Here is a 16,934-nt window from a genome sequence, read left to right as displayed (position 1 = left end):
GATTATCTTGAAGAAATTAATTATTGAATTTTTATAAGTCCAAAAAGTTTACGCCTAAGGTGATTGTCCTCGGCCCAAGGCCTTATGCATTTGATTATAAGTCCAAAAAGTTTATGCACGACGGTGTTGAGGCAATAAAGTTCTTACATTAATAAGTCAAAAAAGTTGACAAAATTGTTTCCCAGACAATTTTGTCAACTATGACACAATTTTGTCTTCTAAAGCGTCCGAGCACAAACAATTTTGTCCAACCCTGCATAAACAATTTTGTCCAAAGCGCTCTGCATGTAAGACAGACTCATTATAATCAGTCCATTTTAAGACAAACTCATTATAAAATCACTTGCTCCCTCCCTCAACAATTGCTCTGCCGGTGCATCTCATTATCTTCCTCTATCTCAACATTCGCTCCGCTACTACTTCTGATCCTCTTTCTCTTTCTCCATATACAAATCCAAAAATACCTCCTATTGATCATGATCAATGGAGAAACATACATGCCATAGTTACCTTCATGAGCTCAACTTCATTGCAGTGAAGTATAAAGGGAATTCCAATTTTCCATTTGAAACCCACCCCATCACCTTGTTTTTCTCCATCTTCGCTCTCTGTCTCTATTGCTCCTTATCCCTTCCCCTTGTTGCTCATCTACCAACCTTTAATACTACTTACACTGCCCATATCTTTGGCCTTCTCACGATCCTTTCCTTTTCCCTCTCCATTGCTTTGCCTATCTCATTGTTATTCCCAAGCCTCTCCTTTTTTTCTCCTTTATCTGCCATTTTCGATATTGCTCTTTGCAACTCATTTATGCGGTCTCATTCAAAAACTCATTCTTTGTGTAAAGCAAAAGATTCTAGTGTTCATTTTCCTGCACTTGTTCTACCATCGATTGCTAGGAGGAAGAGCGCCCCAATTTTTCCATGTATAATTGTTGATACACATTTTGTGTTTGGATTGTAGTACCTACTAGAGTTCAATTGGTCATTGTTAGCAGCCCAGGAAGAAACAAAGGAAATGACAGGCAGGATAAAACATATGAGATAGAAAAATCATTATCCGTGGAGATATCCTAAGCAAATAAAATTGTGCTATCGGTGATTGGTAGATTGAAGAAATTCCAAGCAAATAAAATTGATAGTCTAAGGAGTAAGCCTTTTCACAAAAAGCTACTCATAATTGACATTAGATGAGATGGAAAATTCATTATCCATGGAGATATTAGATTAATGGGAGTACACTGGAAGCCCTAAAACTTGTCACGAAAATACAATTAAGTTTAAAACTTACAAAAAGTACAATCAAATCTTAAAACTTAGCAAATTGATTCAATCAAGTTCTTTCATTAATTTTGTCTAGTTTGACTAACGGAAAATATTGAAGTAGTTTTTTATTATTTTCTTTATTTTATGTGGAGATGAGATGACTCAAAAACATTGTTTTAGTGCAAATTTGATTTTTAATATAAATTTTATTTAGATTAATTTTTTTTTTTTAAAAGCCCTCACGGCTGCTCACCCTTTGCAATGGTGGCCGTTGATCAAGTCTAGGTTGCTGACCTCTATTCAAGGATTGGCAAACCCCACCGGCCCTTCTTGGCAATGGCCGGGCAATAGTATGGGCTCACCATTTGGTTTCTCATCCTTCCCCCTTTTTATCCAAATGTAAATTATTTTTAAGAGTTGATACCCTAAAAAACCCTAAACTAATTTCTCTATGACAATTTACCTTAACTAATTTTTTGACTAGTAAAAGCCCAAATCGATACACTTGTGATAAATCTATCTTAAATTAATTTTTTGACAGTAAAAAGCCCCAAACTTGTAAAGTTGTGATAAATTTATTCAAAAATATTTTTTTGACCACCAAAAATCCTTAAAAATTACATTTATGACAAATTTACTATCTATTAACTTTAGTCAAATTTTACTATTCAATTTGTTGACGTGGATGATAACATGTTATGGTGATTAATGCCACAAAAAGTCCCAAACTTGTCACAAGTTTATCTTAAATTCATCACAAGAGTATTGATAAATTTGTTATGGGTGTAGAAGTTTGGGATTTTTCATGATATTTACCCTATAAATTTCCACGTGAACTTATTACATGACCATACTACCTCACCATATGTCATCTAGTTCAGCAAATTTAACCTTGAAATTTGATGAAAGCTAATTGAGAATAACTTTGTCACAAGTGTACCATTTTGGGATTTTTGGTAGTCAAAAAGTTAGTTTAGATTAAATTTGTTATAAACGTATCAATTTGGGGTTTTTTATTATCAAAAAGTTAGTTTTATGTAAATTCATCATGAATATACTAGTTTGGGATTTTTTATAGTAAAAAAAGTAGTTTAGGATAAATTTGTCACAAGCGTACTAACTTATGATTTTTTAGAGTATTAACCCTATTTTTAAAATTTATTTAAATAACATTTGCATTAAAAATTAATTTTGCACCACAATGACATCATTTTATCATTAGTTTCATGACTTAGACACATAAGAGAGAGAAAATATTTTTAAAAAAAGGCCACATCATCATTTTCTTTTAGTCAAGTTGAACGGAGTTGACTGAATGACTCAATTGCATTAATTTGACAAGTTATAGAATTTGATTGACATTTTAAAGTTTTAAGACTCATTTCATTTTCTTAATAAATTTTAAGACTTCCAATGTACTTATCCTTAGATAAATCGATAAGCTTATTTGGTGACTTTCAGGTTTCTATGGGTGAAAATTTAAGCCCCAATTTTCAATCCTTCAATCCCAAATTCCTTGATATCCGAGGCAAACTTGAAATAAAACCCCAATTTAATTTTAAAACACCTTAAGAAACGAGGCTGTTTTGAGTATTCGTGTGTTCTGTTCCTTAACTTTGGATGCAGATACTTGCTATCAAGTGGACAACTTAACAACGCTTGGCGGGTTGAAACCCAAATTACGTCTATAATGTTCAACGGGCCAAAGATTGTGCTACAAGGCCTCTTTTTTTTTTTTTTTTTTAAATTCTTCTTTTGACCGAAAGGTCATACTTGCTTTGGGGTAAGTAATTGGCCCTTTTATGCTTCATTTGCTAAAGCATAGGTTGCCAATGATTGATTCCTAAATGATCATCCAGTCATTTATGTGGAAAAATACATATTTAGTACATAGACAATGAAGCAATTATGCGATGTTTTCAACACATGAACGCATAAGCAAGGATAATTGTAAACAAAAGTAGTAATGTCACCTTTTTAATGGGTAGAGAATTAATTTACATTTCTAATCTTTTATCTGTTTATTTCATCATTGCCCCCACTGGCAATTGGCTGAGGCTCTGATCTCGGATATGAGCCCCACTCAGAGATAATCACGGCCAATTTATTTCTGGAACCCAAAATTTTTTTTGGCTTTGGAAAACCTTGAAAGAAGAGGTTTTGGGTGACTCACTGAAAGAAAGACCTCATTCTTCGTCTCTCCCTCTCTCTGCGGAGTCGTGCAATTCGTCTTGATTTTTGGTACCCATTGCATCGCTACTGGGCTCCATTTTTCAACCTCTCACTTTTAGCCGTGGCCAATGTAGAGCTCTGTCTTTCTCTGTAGGTGATTATCTTCTTCCGAGCTGATGTCTCTTTACCTTTTGTCAATGCATTTATATATGTTTTCGATCTGTCTGCGGCTGCTGAGAAACAACGGACCACGAAAGCAACGTCGGTGAATCTCATTGGACGGAAAGATCGTCTGTCTTCTTTCGATTCCTTAGTAGCATCCAAACAACTGCTTTTTTCTCAATTGAAGATCATAAATATGTATGGGCATCGCCAATGTGAGTCACATTTGATTTACACTTGTCTCCCTTTGAAGACATTGTTGAATTCTCTTATCCGGCGTTAGGAGCCAGTTTGCCAATAGCGAGTCGTGCCACTTTTGAGCATATGGAGCCACAAAATAGACCAATTTGTGCAATGGTGTAGAATAGTATCAAAGGATTGATTTGACATTTTTGTGAAAAGTTGAGTGGTTAAATTGAAAAATTTGAAAGTTTATGAACTAGATTGAATATTTAGAGATAATTCAAGAATTATATTAATCAAATTAAGAGTACAAGAATGACATTCTATATTGAATCAAAGTTTAAGGATTATTGTGTCATTTATCCTTGTCTTTTTTTATACAAAGTGATTCTCATATAGTATGCTCACTATGTAGTGAAGTAGTAGATGAACTAAAGCAACACTTATTATGCACACAATTTTTCCCCCTCCTTTTCATCTAGTTCATATGTTGTCATTACAGTAGGAGAATATGTTGTGCAAATTGGGGGTTTAATTTCTTCACTAGGTGCTCCATTTTATGTGGCCATGCTGACGAATGAAATCAAATTCATTATTCAGCATTTTCACAATACCTGCTTGTCTTATGGGGTATCCTTGCTCTTTCAACTCATCATTTAGCTAGATTTAATGGAGAATCTACAACGATTGTGGGTATATCACCAGGTTGATTAAGCTCTGAGTACGATAAGGGAAAAATTCTTAATTTCTCGTATATGTAAAGCCCAATGCCCGTAAGTTCATAATTTTGATAGGTTCCATGATTCAAAAATTGAGATGCACTAGGATCATATGATCTAGATTCTTGCAAGAATATATCCTAAAACAGTTTGAGTATGAGAACAGAATAAAGTAAATTCACCAAACAAATGTCATTTTTACATAAATTTGAATGATCCAAAAAATAATTTCTGCAAAAGAATAGCCAGGGACTCTAATGTTTGGTGCACCAAGTCAATTTTGATGCACCAAGTCAACCAACTGGTTTCCAAATAAAAAAATGAACCAGCCGTGTTGTCAACATCAGCAATTCAAGCCGCTATTCACGCACACTGTCGATCGACCAGCCGGGTCGACTGGATTGCTGATGTTGACAACCAGGTGCAAGACTCCCTGTAGAGGGCATCGATGACTTGGTGCGGTCTCGGTCTTCGGAACCCAAAAAAATGAGTCCCTGTCCGATTGGTACGTATGTTTTTGTGAATCGATACAAGTGCCCATTAATCAGTCCATCTAAGACAGACTCGGTAGAAATTGACTTCGCTCCGTTCTCGACAATCGCTCTGCTATTGCACCTCGATCTCTTACTCTTTCTCGACGTCCTCTCTGCCGTTGCTCCTCGTCCTCTTCCTCTTTCTCCACATTTGTAAAAATCCACAAATGCCTATCCTTGGTCATGATCAATAGAGGAACTTGTATCCCATACTTACCTTCATCGTTCCTGCTCTACTCAACTTCATTACTATAAAGTACCAAGGAAGGCCCAACTGTACATTCGAGACCCACCGCATCACATGTTCTTCTCCATCTCTGCTCTCCTTCTATATTGCATCTTGTCCATTCCACATGTCGCTCATCTACCAACCTTTAATGCTGCTTGTGGTGCCCATATCTTTTGCTTCCTCCCGCTCCTTTCCTTTTCCCTCTCCATTGCTTTGTCTATGTCACTATTGTTTTCAAGCCTCTCCTTCTTCCCCCTCTATTTGCCGTTGCCAATGCTATTTTCTTACAACTTACTTGTTTGGTGTTGTTCAAAAACTCATACACCTAGTAAGGCAAAAGATTCTAGTATTCATCAATTTGTTTGCCCATTGATTGCCTAGAAGAAGAATGCCACCACCTTTGCCACATAGGGTTGCCGATATGCATTTTGTGTTAGAATTCTAGTACCTACCAGCTAGTCATCCTTAGAAGCACAAGAAGAAATAAATGACAGTTGTAGTCGTAGGCTAGGGGAAACGTATCAGTAATGCTATATGTATGAGATGTTTACTTGTGTCTTGTATGCTAAGAAAGTCATTGGGACAATAAACAGGAGATTTTATTTGTGTTGAAGTATTGCACGTCAATTTGAGTTTAAGATTTCAAATCAAGTATCTCCTAAACAGAGAATGCAATCACTAATGGTGTTGAATGCATTAGAATTTGTTCTATCGGTGATTAAGTAGGGGAAAAAGAAGAAGATAAAAGCCAAATGTTGGTTGATGGAAGAAATTTAAGCAAATAAAAACTGATGAATCAAGGAGTAAACTTTTTACCTGAAGCTACTCATAGTTGATGTTTGTATCCAATAGAAGAATGGATTCTTATACGTAGAGATATTAGATGAATCGATAAGCTTAAAAGGTCACTTTCGGGTTTTTACACGTGAAAACTTAAGACCCCAACTTGATTTTTAAAGTACCTAAAAAAATTTCTTAATCCTGAGTGTTCGTGCATGGTATCCCTCAACTTTGGACGTGAGACGTGTTGTCAAGTAGACAACTTAACAGTGCTTTGCGGATTGAAACCCAAATTGATGACTATTATGTCCAACAGGCCAACGATTGTGCTGTAAGGCTGTAATTTTTCTATGAGTGAAAGGTTATATTTGCTTTCGAATATTTTGCGATTAATGGGGTTCTTATGCGATCTTGTGCTAGTCTGTCTTCAGAGTCCTGCAATTAGTGTCGATTTTACAATTTCGTGCTAACAAACGAAATCAAATTCATCACTGAGCATTTTCATAATGCTTGCTTGTCCTATGAGTTGTTCTAGTTCTTTCTACTCACAATTTAGGCAAATTTAAGGGAGAACCTGCAACAATTATAGGCATAGTACCTCACAATCCTAGGAGGACCCAAGGTTGATTGGCCTTTGAGTCCAATAAGGGAAAAATTCTTTAATGATTCCAGTACATGTGAGTCCAATGTGCCGGCCTATAATTTTGATGGGTTCCATGATTTCAGAATTGAGATGCACTTGGCTCACATGTCCTCGATTCACACAAAAATATCTCCTAAAAGAGTGGATGTGAGAATAGAGTTAACCAAATTCACTCCAAACAAATGTCATTTTTACACTAATTGGAAGGATTTGGAAAACAATTTCTGCAAAAGAACCGTGTTGGATGGTTGACAAAAATAAATGTATGCACAATCAGACGAGAACTCTTGGTCTTGCATTTACAACAGTGATAAACCAAGTCGTTGATGCCCTCGACAAGGGAGTCTTGCACCTCGGTCTTGGTTGATGTTGACACCTCGAGGACCACAGTCAATAAACACTGTCTGTTGATGGTGGTCCTCTGTTGACTGTGGTCCTCAGGGGTGCCTAACATTATTCTAAGACCAACGTGCAAAACCATGTGAGACGGACGTTATAAATTGACTTTGCTCCCTTCCTCAACTATTGCACCTAGTTCTCTACCTTTTTCTCAACATTCTCTCTACTATTGTTGATCCTTGTCCTCTCCCTCTTTCTCAAAATATATACAAATCCAAGAATGCCTATTTTTTATCGTAATCAATGGAGAAACACGCGTGCCACACTTACTTTCATCATTCCAACTTTGCTCAACTTCATTGAAGTGAAGTATCAAGGGAGGTCCGATTCTCCATTCGAAACCCACCCAATCACCATGTTCTTCTCTATCTTTGCTCTCCTTCTACATTGCTCCTTGTCCCTTCCGCTCGTCGCTCATCTACCAGCCTTTCATACTACTCACGGTGCTCGCATCTTTCGCTTCATGATGATCCTTTCCTTTTTCCTCTCCATTGCTTTGCCTACATCATTGTTGTTCCCAGGCCTCTCCTTCTTCCTCCTCTATTTGTTGTTGCTAATGCTGCTCTCTATAGCTTATTTTTGCAGTCTCATTCAGAAACTCATACATCTAATATGGCAAAAGATTGTGGTATTCCTTAATTTGTTCGCCCGTCGTCTACATGGAGGAAGAGCCTTACTGCTTCCACCACATAGGGTGGCTGATATGCATTTCGTGCTAGAATTGTGGTACCTGCCAAAGTTCAACAAGTCATCCTTAGAAGCACAAGAAGAAATAAAGGAAATAGTTGTAGGCTAGTAGAAATGTATGAGTATTGCTAAATGCATGAGATGTTTACTTATGTCTTGTATGCTATGAAAGTCATCATGAATAAATAAGAGATTTTATTTCTGTCGAAGTATCACACATCAATTTGAATTTAAGGTTTCAAAATCAAATCTCTCCTAAATAGCAAATGTGATCGCTAATGGTGTTGAATGCATTAGAATATGTGTTATCAATGATTGATTGGGGGAAAAGAAGAACATAAAAAGCCAAATGTTGGTTGATTGAAGTAATTCCAAGCAAACATAAACTAGTGAATCAAGGAGTAAACCGTTTTACATGAAGCTACTCATAGTTGATATTTGTATGAGATAGAAGAATTAGTCCTTACCAACGGAGATAATAGATGAATTGATAAGTTTGAAAGGTCACTTTTAGGCTTTTACACGTGGAAACTTAAAACCCCAATTTGAATTTGAAGTACCTTGGGAAAAAGAAAAAAACCAATGCCGTTTTGAGTGTCCGTACATTGTGTACCCAATTTCAGATGTGACACTCATTGTCAAGTAGACAACCTAACAATTTTTTGTGGATTGAAACCCAAATTGATGTCTACTATGTCCAACCGGCCAAAGATTGTGCTATAAGGCCGTAATTTTTTCTACAAGCGAAAGGTTATACCTGCATTGGGGTAAGTATTTGGCTATTCTATGCTCCATTTGATATAGCATAGGTCGCACATGATTGATTCATGAATGATTGATCAATCACTTTTCTATAAAAATACGTATGTAGGATCATAGACAATGAAGCAATTATGCGATGTTTTTAGTATATGAACGCATAATCAAGGACAACTATAAAATGAATAGTAATGTCCCCTTTTGAATGAGTGGGGATTTGATTTATATTTCTAATCTTTTTTGTCTCTTTATTTCAATATTGCCCCCACTGGAAAATAGTTGAGGCCCCAATCCTGGGTATGAACTCCAGTCAAAGATAATCACGGCCTTTTTCATTTCTGGAACCCTAATTTAATTTGGCTTAGGAAAACCTTGAAAAGAAATGTTGTTTTGGGTGTTTGCACCAGTGTGTAAAAGACTACGTGGCGTTGGCTTTGGGGGGCATTTTTTGTTGGCAAGTAAGTCAAGTAAAATGATGCTTGTTAATGAAAAACCAGAGAAATGTCAATTTTGTTCCTCAGGAACGAGTCAAAGATCGCGTCTTTTCTTATGATGGTCGGCAGGAGGGCCAAAAAATTATCCACAGCAAAAAGTTAAGCATTTTTAGAAATTTTGATCTATGAGCGATTCGCTATCGAATTACGCGAACACAAAGAGAGTATTCAAGTTTGAGCGAGATTACCCATCACACTTGTCGGTAAAAGCTAGGTTGACGAGGGCCGCCGCATTGGCCCTACCACAAATTTGTAGCCCTCACCTAGAGCCATGGCAAGCTAGCCCCTCTCTCTCTCTCTCTCTCACGCACAAACATTGAGGGTGATGCCCAAGGCAAGCCCAAACACTAGCGAGACTACTAACGCTCATGGGCAGATGAGTGCCATTATTGCACTTGCCCTTGTCATTGTCTCGTTCATTAAGCCCGCCTTCTCACTCACTCTCTTTTTCCTATAAATTTATTTATATGTTTGGTTGCAATAGTAATTAATACATTTACGCATAAGGTAAGGCATCTTTCTAATTGAATTTTTCTTTCATTTTTTTTCCCTTTCTTGCCCTTAAAAATTATGATCTTCCCAAAAAAAAAAAATTGTTTGTTTTCCATCTCGATAAAAAAAATAAAAAGAAAAAGGAAAATTCTTCACTCTCAAAAAAGGGGAAAAAGGATAAAATATTCCGCCAACATTCCAGGTAACCCAGTGACATATATTATCTCACTCATATCCACTAATATGGCGCCACATGTCAGTCACTGAATAGCCCGGCCACGTCAACATCTCTTGTCCAATGACTCGTCCACGTCATCGCCCTATCCACTTCATCTCGACCATCGCTTCGCTCCCCCTGCCCCTGCGCTCCACTGCAGTCTTTTGGATATCTCTCGTCGGAGAGAACAAGACCATGAGAGAGGCCGCAAGAAGAGATTTCTTTCTGCGGCTTTGAGAGGCAGACCCAGGTTCCTGCTTGCTCGCGTGACCTCCCCATCATGCTAATTGCGCAGTTCCATTGAAGTTGGCTCTCCGAGAATCTTGCCCATCTCCAGAATCTGGTAACTGGGTTTGTCCCGCATTGGTCCTTTCTTGTTAGGTCTGCTACTTCTTTGACCATCCTAGTCATAGTACTGTAAAGCCCCTGTTGCTCAAAATGTAGCCTTTGTTCTGCATGAGCTAGTTCAAGAATTGTCAGTGCTTTGCCATTAGAGTCTTCTCTGCTTGCTCTTTAATTGTGCTTCCCTTGAGGGTTTCTTATGGCGTTTTAAGAGAATTAAGCTATCTGTCTTGTTAACTCGCGCCCATTTCAGGGCCTAATCGACGACCTCGCAATCTAGGCTTACTCACCAGAGCGTCAGCAGGTGTAGATAATTATAGAATGGCTTGCTCGGTGTCCTTGACATCCCCCATTTGCTTCCACAATGCGAACAACGGGAAGACTGCACTGAATCCTAGCCCAATCAAGACGGCAAAGGCAACACCGAGGTTGAGAACGTTTACCCAGTTCGCGATTCCGCCCCTCTCCACTGCGGCAGCCGACTTTGCGTCCGTGGATGGCGCAGCAATCGCCGTCATTGGCGGCAGCTCAGTGGCTGCTTTGGCCGCTGTGCTCACACTGACGGATCCAGAGAGGAGGCGGCAGCTCCAGGCAGAGGAGGTGGGCGGTAAAGACAAGGAGGTGGTTAGGGAGTACTTCAACAACTCAGGGTTCCAGAGATGGAAAAAGATATATGGCGAGACAGATGAAGTCAATAAAGTCCAGCGTGACATACGGCTTGGGCACTCCAAGACCGTGGAGAATGTGATGAAGATGTTGACTGATGAGGGGTCTCTTCAAGGGGTCACCGTCTGTGATGCTGGGTGTGGCACGGGGTGCCTCGCTATTCCGCTGGCAAAGGAAGGCGCTATCGTATATGCCAGTGATATCTCTGCTGCTATGGTTTCCGAGGCTGAGAAACAGGTGAATCTTCAATCAACTGCCCTTCTCAGAGCTATTACAGGCACATATGATTCCTGAATGATTGATTAATAATTCTATGCGCATGCTTTGCCATTCACTGCTTCTGTTAGAAAACTTCCAAATTTCCAATTGTGTGTACAGTGACAAGTGCATTATCAGATGTTTCTATGGCAATACTTCAAACCTTGGGTTGCTTTCAATTGACTCTGCATGACTGATTAAGCTTGTCTCTTTTGTCTCATCGCCATTTAAGAAGGCAGTTGTTACTAACTCGGGATTGTTTTTTGGCAATCAGGCGAAAGAGCAGCTTCAAATCACCAACGATGACCAATCATCTCCTCCAACTATGCCAAAATTCGAAGTGAGTGATTTAGAGAGCCTAAAAGGGAAGTATGATACGGTGATATGTTTGGATGTTCTCATACATTACCCACAGAGTCAGGCTGATGGGATGATCGCCCACCTTGCTTCACTGGCTGAGAGTCGGTTGATTCTGAGCTTTGCTCCAAAGACGTTCTACTATGATTTGTTAAAAAGGGTAGGGGAATTATTCCCAGGACCTTCCAAGGCAACAAGAGCTTATTTGCATGCTGAGGCGGATGTCGAGAGGGCATTACAGAAGGTTGGGTGGAAAATAAAAGAGAGAGGCCTAATCACCACTCAGTTTTACTTTGCGAGACTTGTCGAGGCTGTTCCTGCATAGAGGCAATGGAGTGAGTGAGGCGAGGTTTTGGTTTTTTGACTTGTTAATCAGACTGTAGTTTTGGAAAAGATAGGAAGTTTGAACATTGGTCAGAATTTCTTCTGTAAATTAGTTATTCCAAATCAAACTCCTTAATTAAGAAATTCTTGTTACATTGGCATTTTGTTATGTACTTGAGTAAATGTTTACACTTCATGCTGCCAAGTCTGTTCACGAAACTCTTGAAGAAGATTTTTATCAGAAGATGCCCTCATTTAACCCCTCAGTCATCCAGAAACAGCTGTAGGAAGTTAATTTTTTTCTTTTCTTTTTTGCCCAATAACAGCTATAGGATGTTCAGCTGATGCTCTTTAGGAGTATTACTGAAACCATTCAGTTAAATTTCTGTAGAGTATTGAATCTTTCTGAATTGGTTACCCTGGGAACAAGTTCAGAACTTTATCGTGTTCTCCTTGTAATAGTAGCGCTTGATTAAGAAACTCCTGGGAGAAGCTAACTCATATAGCTTTCTGCTGAAAGGCATTGATTATTACTGGTCTTCCTACTCAAGTCAGATGTGATGCGAAGTTGAGGTTGTTTTGGATTAGACTGAATTATGCTTGACTATTCTTTATGGATGTCTTTTTTCCCCCATTTTTGGCTACCAATCATCACAATACAGGTTAAGGTCCCCCTTTCTAATAATTAACTGTTCTGTATTACCATACAAAAAACTGGATTTTATCTGGACCAATTGAGCATGTATTGAGTCAGTTACATAAATGGTGAATGATGCCGCTATTTGATGTTTCTCTCTGATCTGCTGTTCCAAGAGGTGAAACATCATTGCCATGTTTGCATGACAAAGCAGATGAAACTGTGTGCCAAAGTCAAGAGAGAAGAAGAAACAAACTTTGATACAGAAAGACCCCGACCATATAATGATAGAAAGGTGAGTTCAAGATATTGGCTGTAAAAGAGGGCATTGATGTGATCATTCCATTTTTGGCAAACTCTTGGAATATTTTAGGAGCAATAAAACTTATCAGACAAGCTGTTGCGTCCTTCAATCTTTCTTTGTCAAGGGTCGGTGGACATATGGATGCTTGATTAGGTTGCTCTATAATCCTGCATTGGTCTCTCTCTCAACAGTGGTCTCTAGTCGGTTCACCGCTCCTCCCTCCTCCAGAAAGGAAAAGAAAACTGAATAAAAGCAAGAAAAGCAAGCAAAGTCGGTTTATAACTGAAAATTTTATCATTTGGTTGTTATTATTTATCAAAATTCTTGGAACTTTTTGAGTGGAACTTTTTGAGTCCTATATTGATTATCCGTATTGGTTCTTCTAGAATGGTAGCTCAGCCAGTTGAGATGAGAGAGTGAAAACTCAAATGTTGGTGTGACATTGCAAAAAGAAACTTGTTCCCTGTGTGTGTGTGCAACGTCCATCTGCTTTGTGAAAAACCTGTGATTTAAGAGTTGCTGAGTTTTTCATCAAAATCATTAACTGTCAAAAACACTGTCGACGGTGCAAGTGCTACGCCAAATAATTAGAATACGACTAATTTCCCTATAGCACCACAAGAGGCAACGCTCCTAAAATAAAACGAATTTCAGAATTTGATTGTCCTCCTTGGCTTGCATCCTGGTGGTAACAAATGGGGAAGAGTTTCCATGTTTTGGCTCTGTGTTGCATCATCCCTTTTCTCATGATAGAATTGTTAAGTTTCTCAGCGATCTTGTGGCTGCCAATCTTCCGCCATAAGATGCTCTTCACAGTTGTCTCACAGGTGCCATTAATAAGCATCTGGTTCTCTTCAAAGTTATTGTACTTCTCTTTAGTGGGCAGATTCCGTTTGACATTTCAATCAGCAGCCTCCTCCTCTTCTTCATCTCCTCATCATACCTTAATCTATATAGTTGTCGCTCGCAAGGGTGGCCCCGATATAGATATTGTCACCTGTAGTGTTGATCTGCATAAACATGGATTTAAGGTCAGCTGCTCGATCCTGTGCTGATGCACTTTCCCATCTTTGGGTTTCCCTTTGCCCGATGCATTGATCGTTGTTGACTTCGTTGTTTGGTTTCTAATTTCTTCCTCTGTTGCTGTGCTCATGACGTGCTCAGGTCGTCGCATGTGTATATATGTAAACATGTACTTACTATATGGAAAAATTTTCCATGGAGTATCATTTCGATTCAGGGTGAGTAGTTCCAATATCGGTTCATGTTTTACCTGAACCTTGCACCTACCCTATCGAAAAGTACTCCAATTTCTGGAACATGATCCTGTCAATTGTTTCCAACGTCTATCTGAGAACCAGCCAATTAATTCAGCAAAATGAAAGTCATCACAACAATTTAAATTATCATTTGTCAATAACAATAATACATAAAAGATGCACACGTAAAATAAAATAAATAATAAAAAAATTCAAAACACGGAACATAAAACAGAAATTACATAACTTTATTCCTCAATCATCCATATCACCTGAAATCAAAAGAAACGACAACAAAGTTAATCACTTAATAATAGATTTAAATTAACATTACTATTAATTAAACTAAAATAATCATAGAAAACCTCACCTTATATATTCAGTCCACTTTTAACTCAAACTCTATTTACTAATCATAATCTCCTCATTAAAACAATTCATATCTATAAAAAAGAGAGAAAGAGAGAGAGAGAGAGATTAAATAAAACATTCATTTATTAATAGACAAAGGAATTACAACACCAAAATATATAACCATCACTTACCCAACTCAAATTTTTCTGCATCTTCAATGCACTCTTCAACATTAATCGGCGCATGAACAGCTTTTAACCAATCTTGAGTGCAAATCAAAGCTTCCACTACTTTAGGAGTCAAAGAACTTCGAAAGCCATCAAGCACATGACCCGATGTACTAAAAGCCGACTCTAAACCAACAGCAGTTACGGGAATAGACAAAACTTCTCGAGCCATCAAAGATAGGATTTTATATTTTGAGCCAGTAGTCTTCCACCACATCAAAAGATCAAGATCAGGAACATCTTCACTTTTATCTTCAAGATACCGATCAAGCTCAGATTTGTTGTCATTGTACAATTTTTCCATCGAGTTCAAAAAGTTGTCCGCCAAACTGTCCGCCAAACTCGGATGTCATACTTGTTATCTTCATTACCATTGACATTGGAACCACTATTATTAGCACCCAGGCTTTGGACATAAGAATTTTGATTACTTGAGGCAATAAAAGATTGCTCATAAAATTCAAACAAATGCTTCAATGCGTTCTTCACCTTATCATGCATCTCATTAACTCTCGATTCATCATCACAAATTTGTCTATAACAAAAAGTCACATATTCCAACTTTTTTGAAGGATCCAATACAGCCGCAATTAGCACCATCATATTCACTTGATCTAAACTCCCACAATAATTGTCAAATTTTTCTTTCATTTTTGTACCCATAGCTCTAAACTTAGGATCCGAAACATTCGCCGCATCTTTCAAATATTTATATAAAATAGCCATTTCCTCAAAACAATAATGTGATGTAACACATGAACTCATCGACATCCGATTGATGGCATCATAGAACTGCTTTAGAAATTTACAAAGAATAATGATATTTTCCCAATCTTCATCTCTAGGAAGATCATGGTCAAGCTCATTTGGGAAAGATAAATAATCCTCTTCCATTCTTTCAAAAGCTTTTCTGAATTTTATGGTAGTATCTAACATGAGATAAGTAGAATTCCATTTAGTGGCGACGTCAAGACAAATAGAATCCTTGTAAGTGATCCTTTCAATCTCAATGCATGATTGAAATGCTTCGGCTCTCATGGGAGAACTACTCACATACCAAACCATATCTCGGATACGTTTAATAGATTCACGTACCGTAGTTAAGCCATCTTCCACAATCAAGTTTAATAAATAAGCGGTACACCTCATGTGTAAAACATTACCATCGAAGATCAATGCCCTTTCTCTTGAAAGTTTTTCCTTCAAATAATCAATTGCACCATCATTCGAACTAGCATTATCCATGGTAATTGTGGATACCTTTTTTTCTATTCCCCACTCAAAGATGCATCTCCACACTATTTTCCCAATCTCTCTACCTTTATAACTATGCATCACCTCAAAACTGATGATTTTTTGATGCAACTTCCAATTTTCATCAATAAAATGTGCAGTGAGACATAAATAATTCAAGTTTTGAATGGAACTCCATGTATTAGTCGTGAGTGCAATCCTAGACTTAAACTTATCAAAGTAAGTCTTCAAACAAGTTCTTTCACTGAGATATAACTTCATACAATCTCTAGCCACAGCAAATCGCGATATATGTTTGAAGAGAGGTTGCAACTCAGTGATAAAATCACGAAATTCAATATGCTCGACCAAGGAAAAATGTTGCTCATCAAGTATGATAAACCGAGCAAGCATGTGCCTACAACGGTCTTGATCAAACTGCCTTGTTGGTAAGATATTACCGATATTAGTATCTCCTCCTGCCTTGTTACCCCCTTCCATTTTATATGGTGCAAAAAAGAATCTTCGTTTCTTATCTACATTGCGAGAAAACTCCTTGCACGTTTTTAAGTGCTTCCTCATTGCAAAAGTACCGTTAGCAGCACGATACACAAACTCAGCCCCACAGTGGATGCACTTTACTCGATATGTATTCTTTGACTCCTCTACTAAGATTCTTGCATAATGTTTCCAGCAATTAGATGTGTATCGCTTCTTACGAGGAGGAAGACAAGAACTAGGTACCTTGTTTGTCTCGTTTGTTGCACTCACAGATGGCTCGTCTTCACATTCATGGCCCGACCATTCCAATTTTGTGATTGGACTTGTCTCATCACATTGCTCCACCTCCATTGATATGTTATCTTGATACATCAACTTCCCATATACACAACAATAACATAATATAATTAGAAATTTCAAAATAAAGATCAAATATTTATAAAATAGCGAAACAAACTTCCATACATAAACATTCAAACAGACATTCATTGTGTAACACAGAGTATTATGTCATGATTCCTGTTCGAGATAGTTCAAAGTACCAAAAATACATTCAGTGATTTGGGAATCAATATGTTTGACAAAACCAAAACTGTAACATTGCAGACAACATGACCAACTATAAATGGCTGGAAAGAGAACAGCAAAAGCCATTCTCACTAAGCATCAGCTTAGTAAGATATGGGGTCAAACTATAACATCCCAGACAGCATGACCAACTATAAAGTGGCTGGAAAG

The 16,934-nt window shown here is 37.9% G+C and overlaps 1 protein-coding gene across 3 annotated transcripts; it reads left to right on the top strand.

Moving 5' to 3' along the window:
* Nucleotides 1-9,872: 9,872 nt before the first annotated feature.
* LOC104453612 (magnesium protoporphyrin IX methyltransferase, chloroplastic) lies at nt 9,873-11,886 on the top strand. 3 transcript variants are annotated; one of them, XM_010068219.3, is made up of 3 exons: nt 9,873-10,077; nt 10,381-10,979; nt 11,275-11,886. In XM_010068219.3, exons 2-3 carry the CDS (start codon nt 10,398-10,400, stop codon nt 11,680-11,682), a joined length of 990 nt encoding a protein of 329 aa, XP_010066521.1. In that variant the 5' UTR covers nt 9,873-10,077; nt 10,381-10,397; the 3' UTR covers nt 11,683-11,886. The 3 variants fall into 3 exon arrangements, with proteins under 3 accessions (XP_010066521.1, XP_039172294.1, XP_010066519.1); XM_039316360.1 differs by having other exon boundaries at nt 10,357-10,979; XM_010068217.3 differs by having other exon boundaries at nt 9,874-10,077; nt 10,330-10,979.
* Nucleotides 11,887-16,934: the final 5,048 nt, after the last annotated feature.

This window comes from Eucalyptus grandis, chromosome 7, assembly GCF_016545825.1.
Source record: "Eucalyptus grandis isolate ANBG69807.140 chromosome 7, ASM1654582v1, whole genome shotgun sequence".
In the NCBI taxonomy this organism is placed as follows: Eukaryota; Viridiplantae; Streptophyta; class Magnoliopsida; order Myrtales; family Myrtaceae; genus Eucalyptus; species Eucalyptus grandis.
Note: the sequence above shows the minus strand (reverse complement) of the source record. Positions and strands in the feature narration are given on the sequence as shown.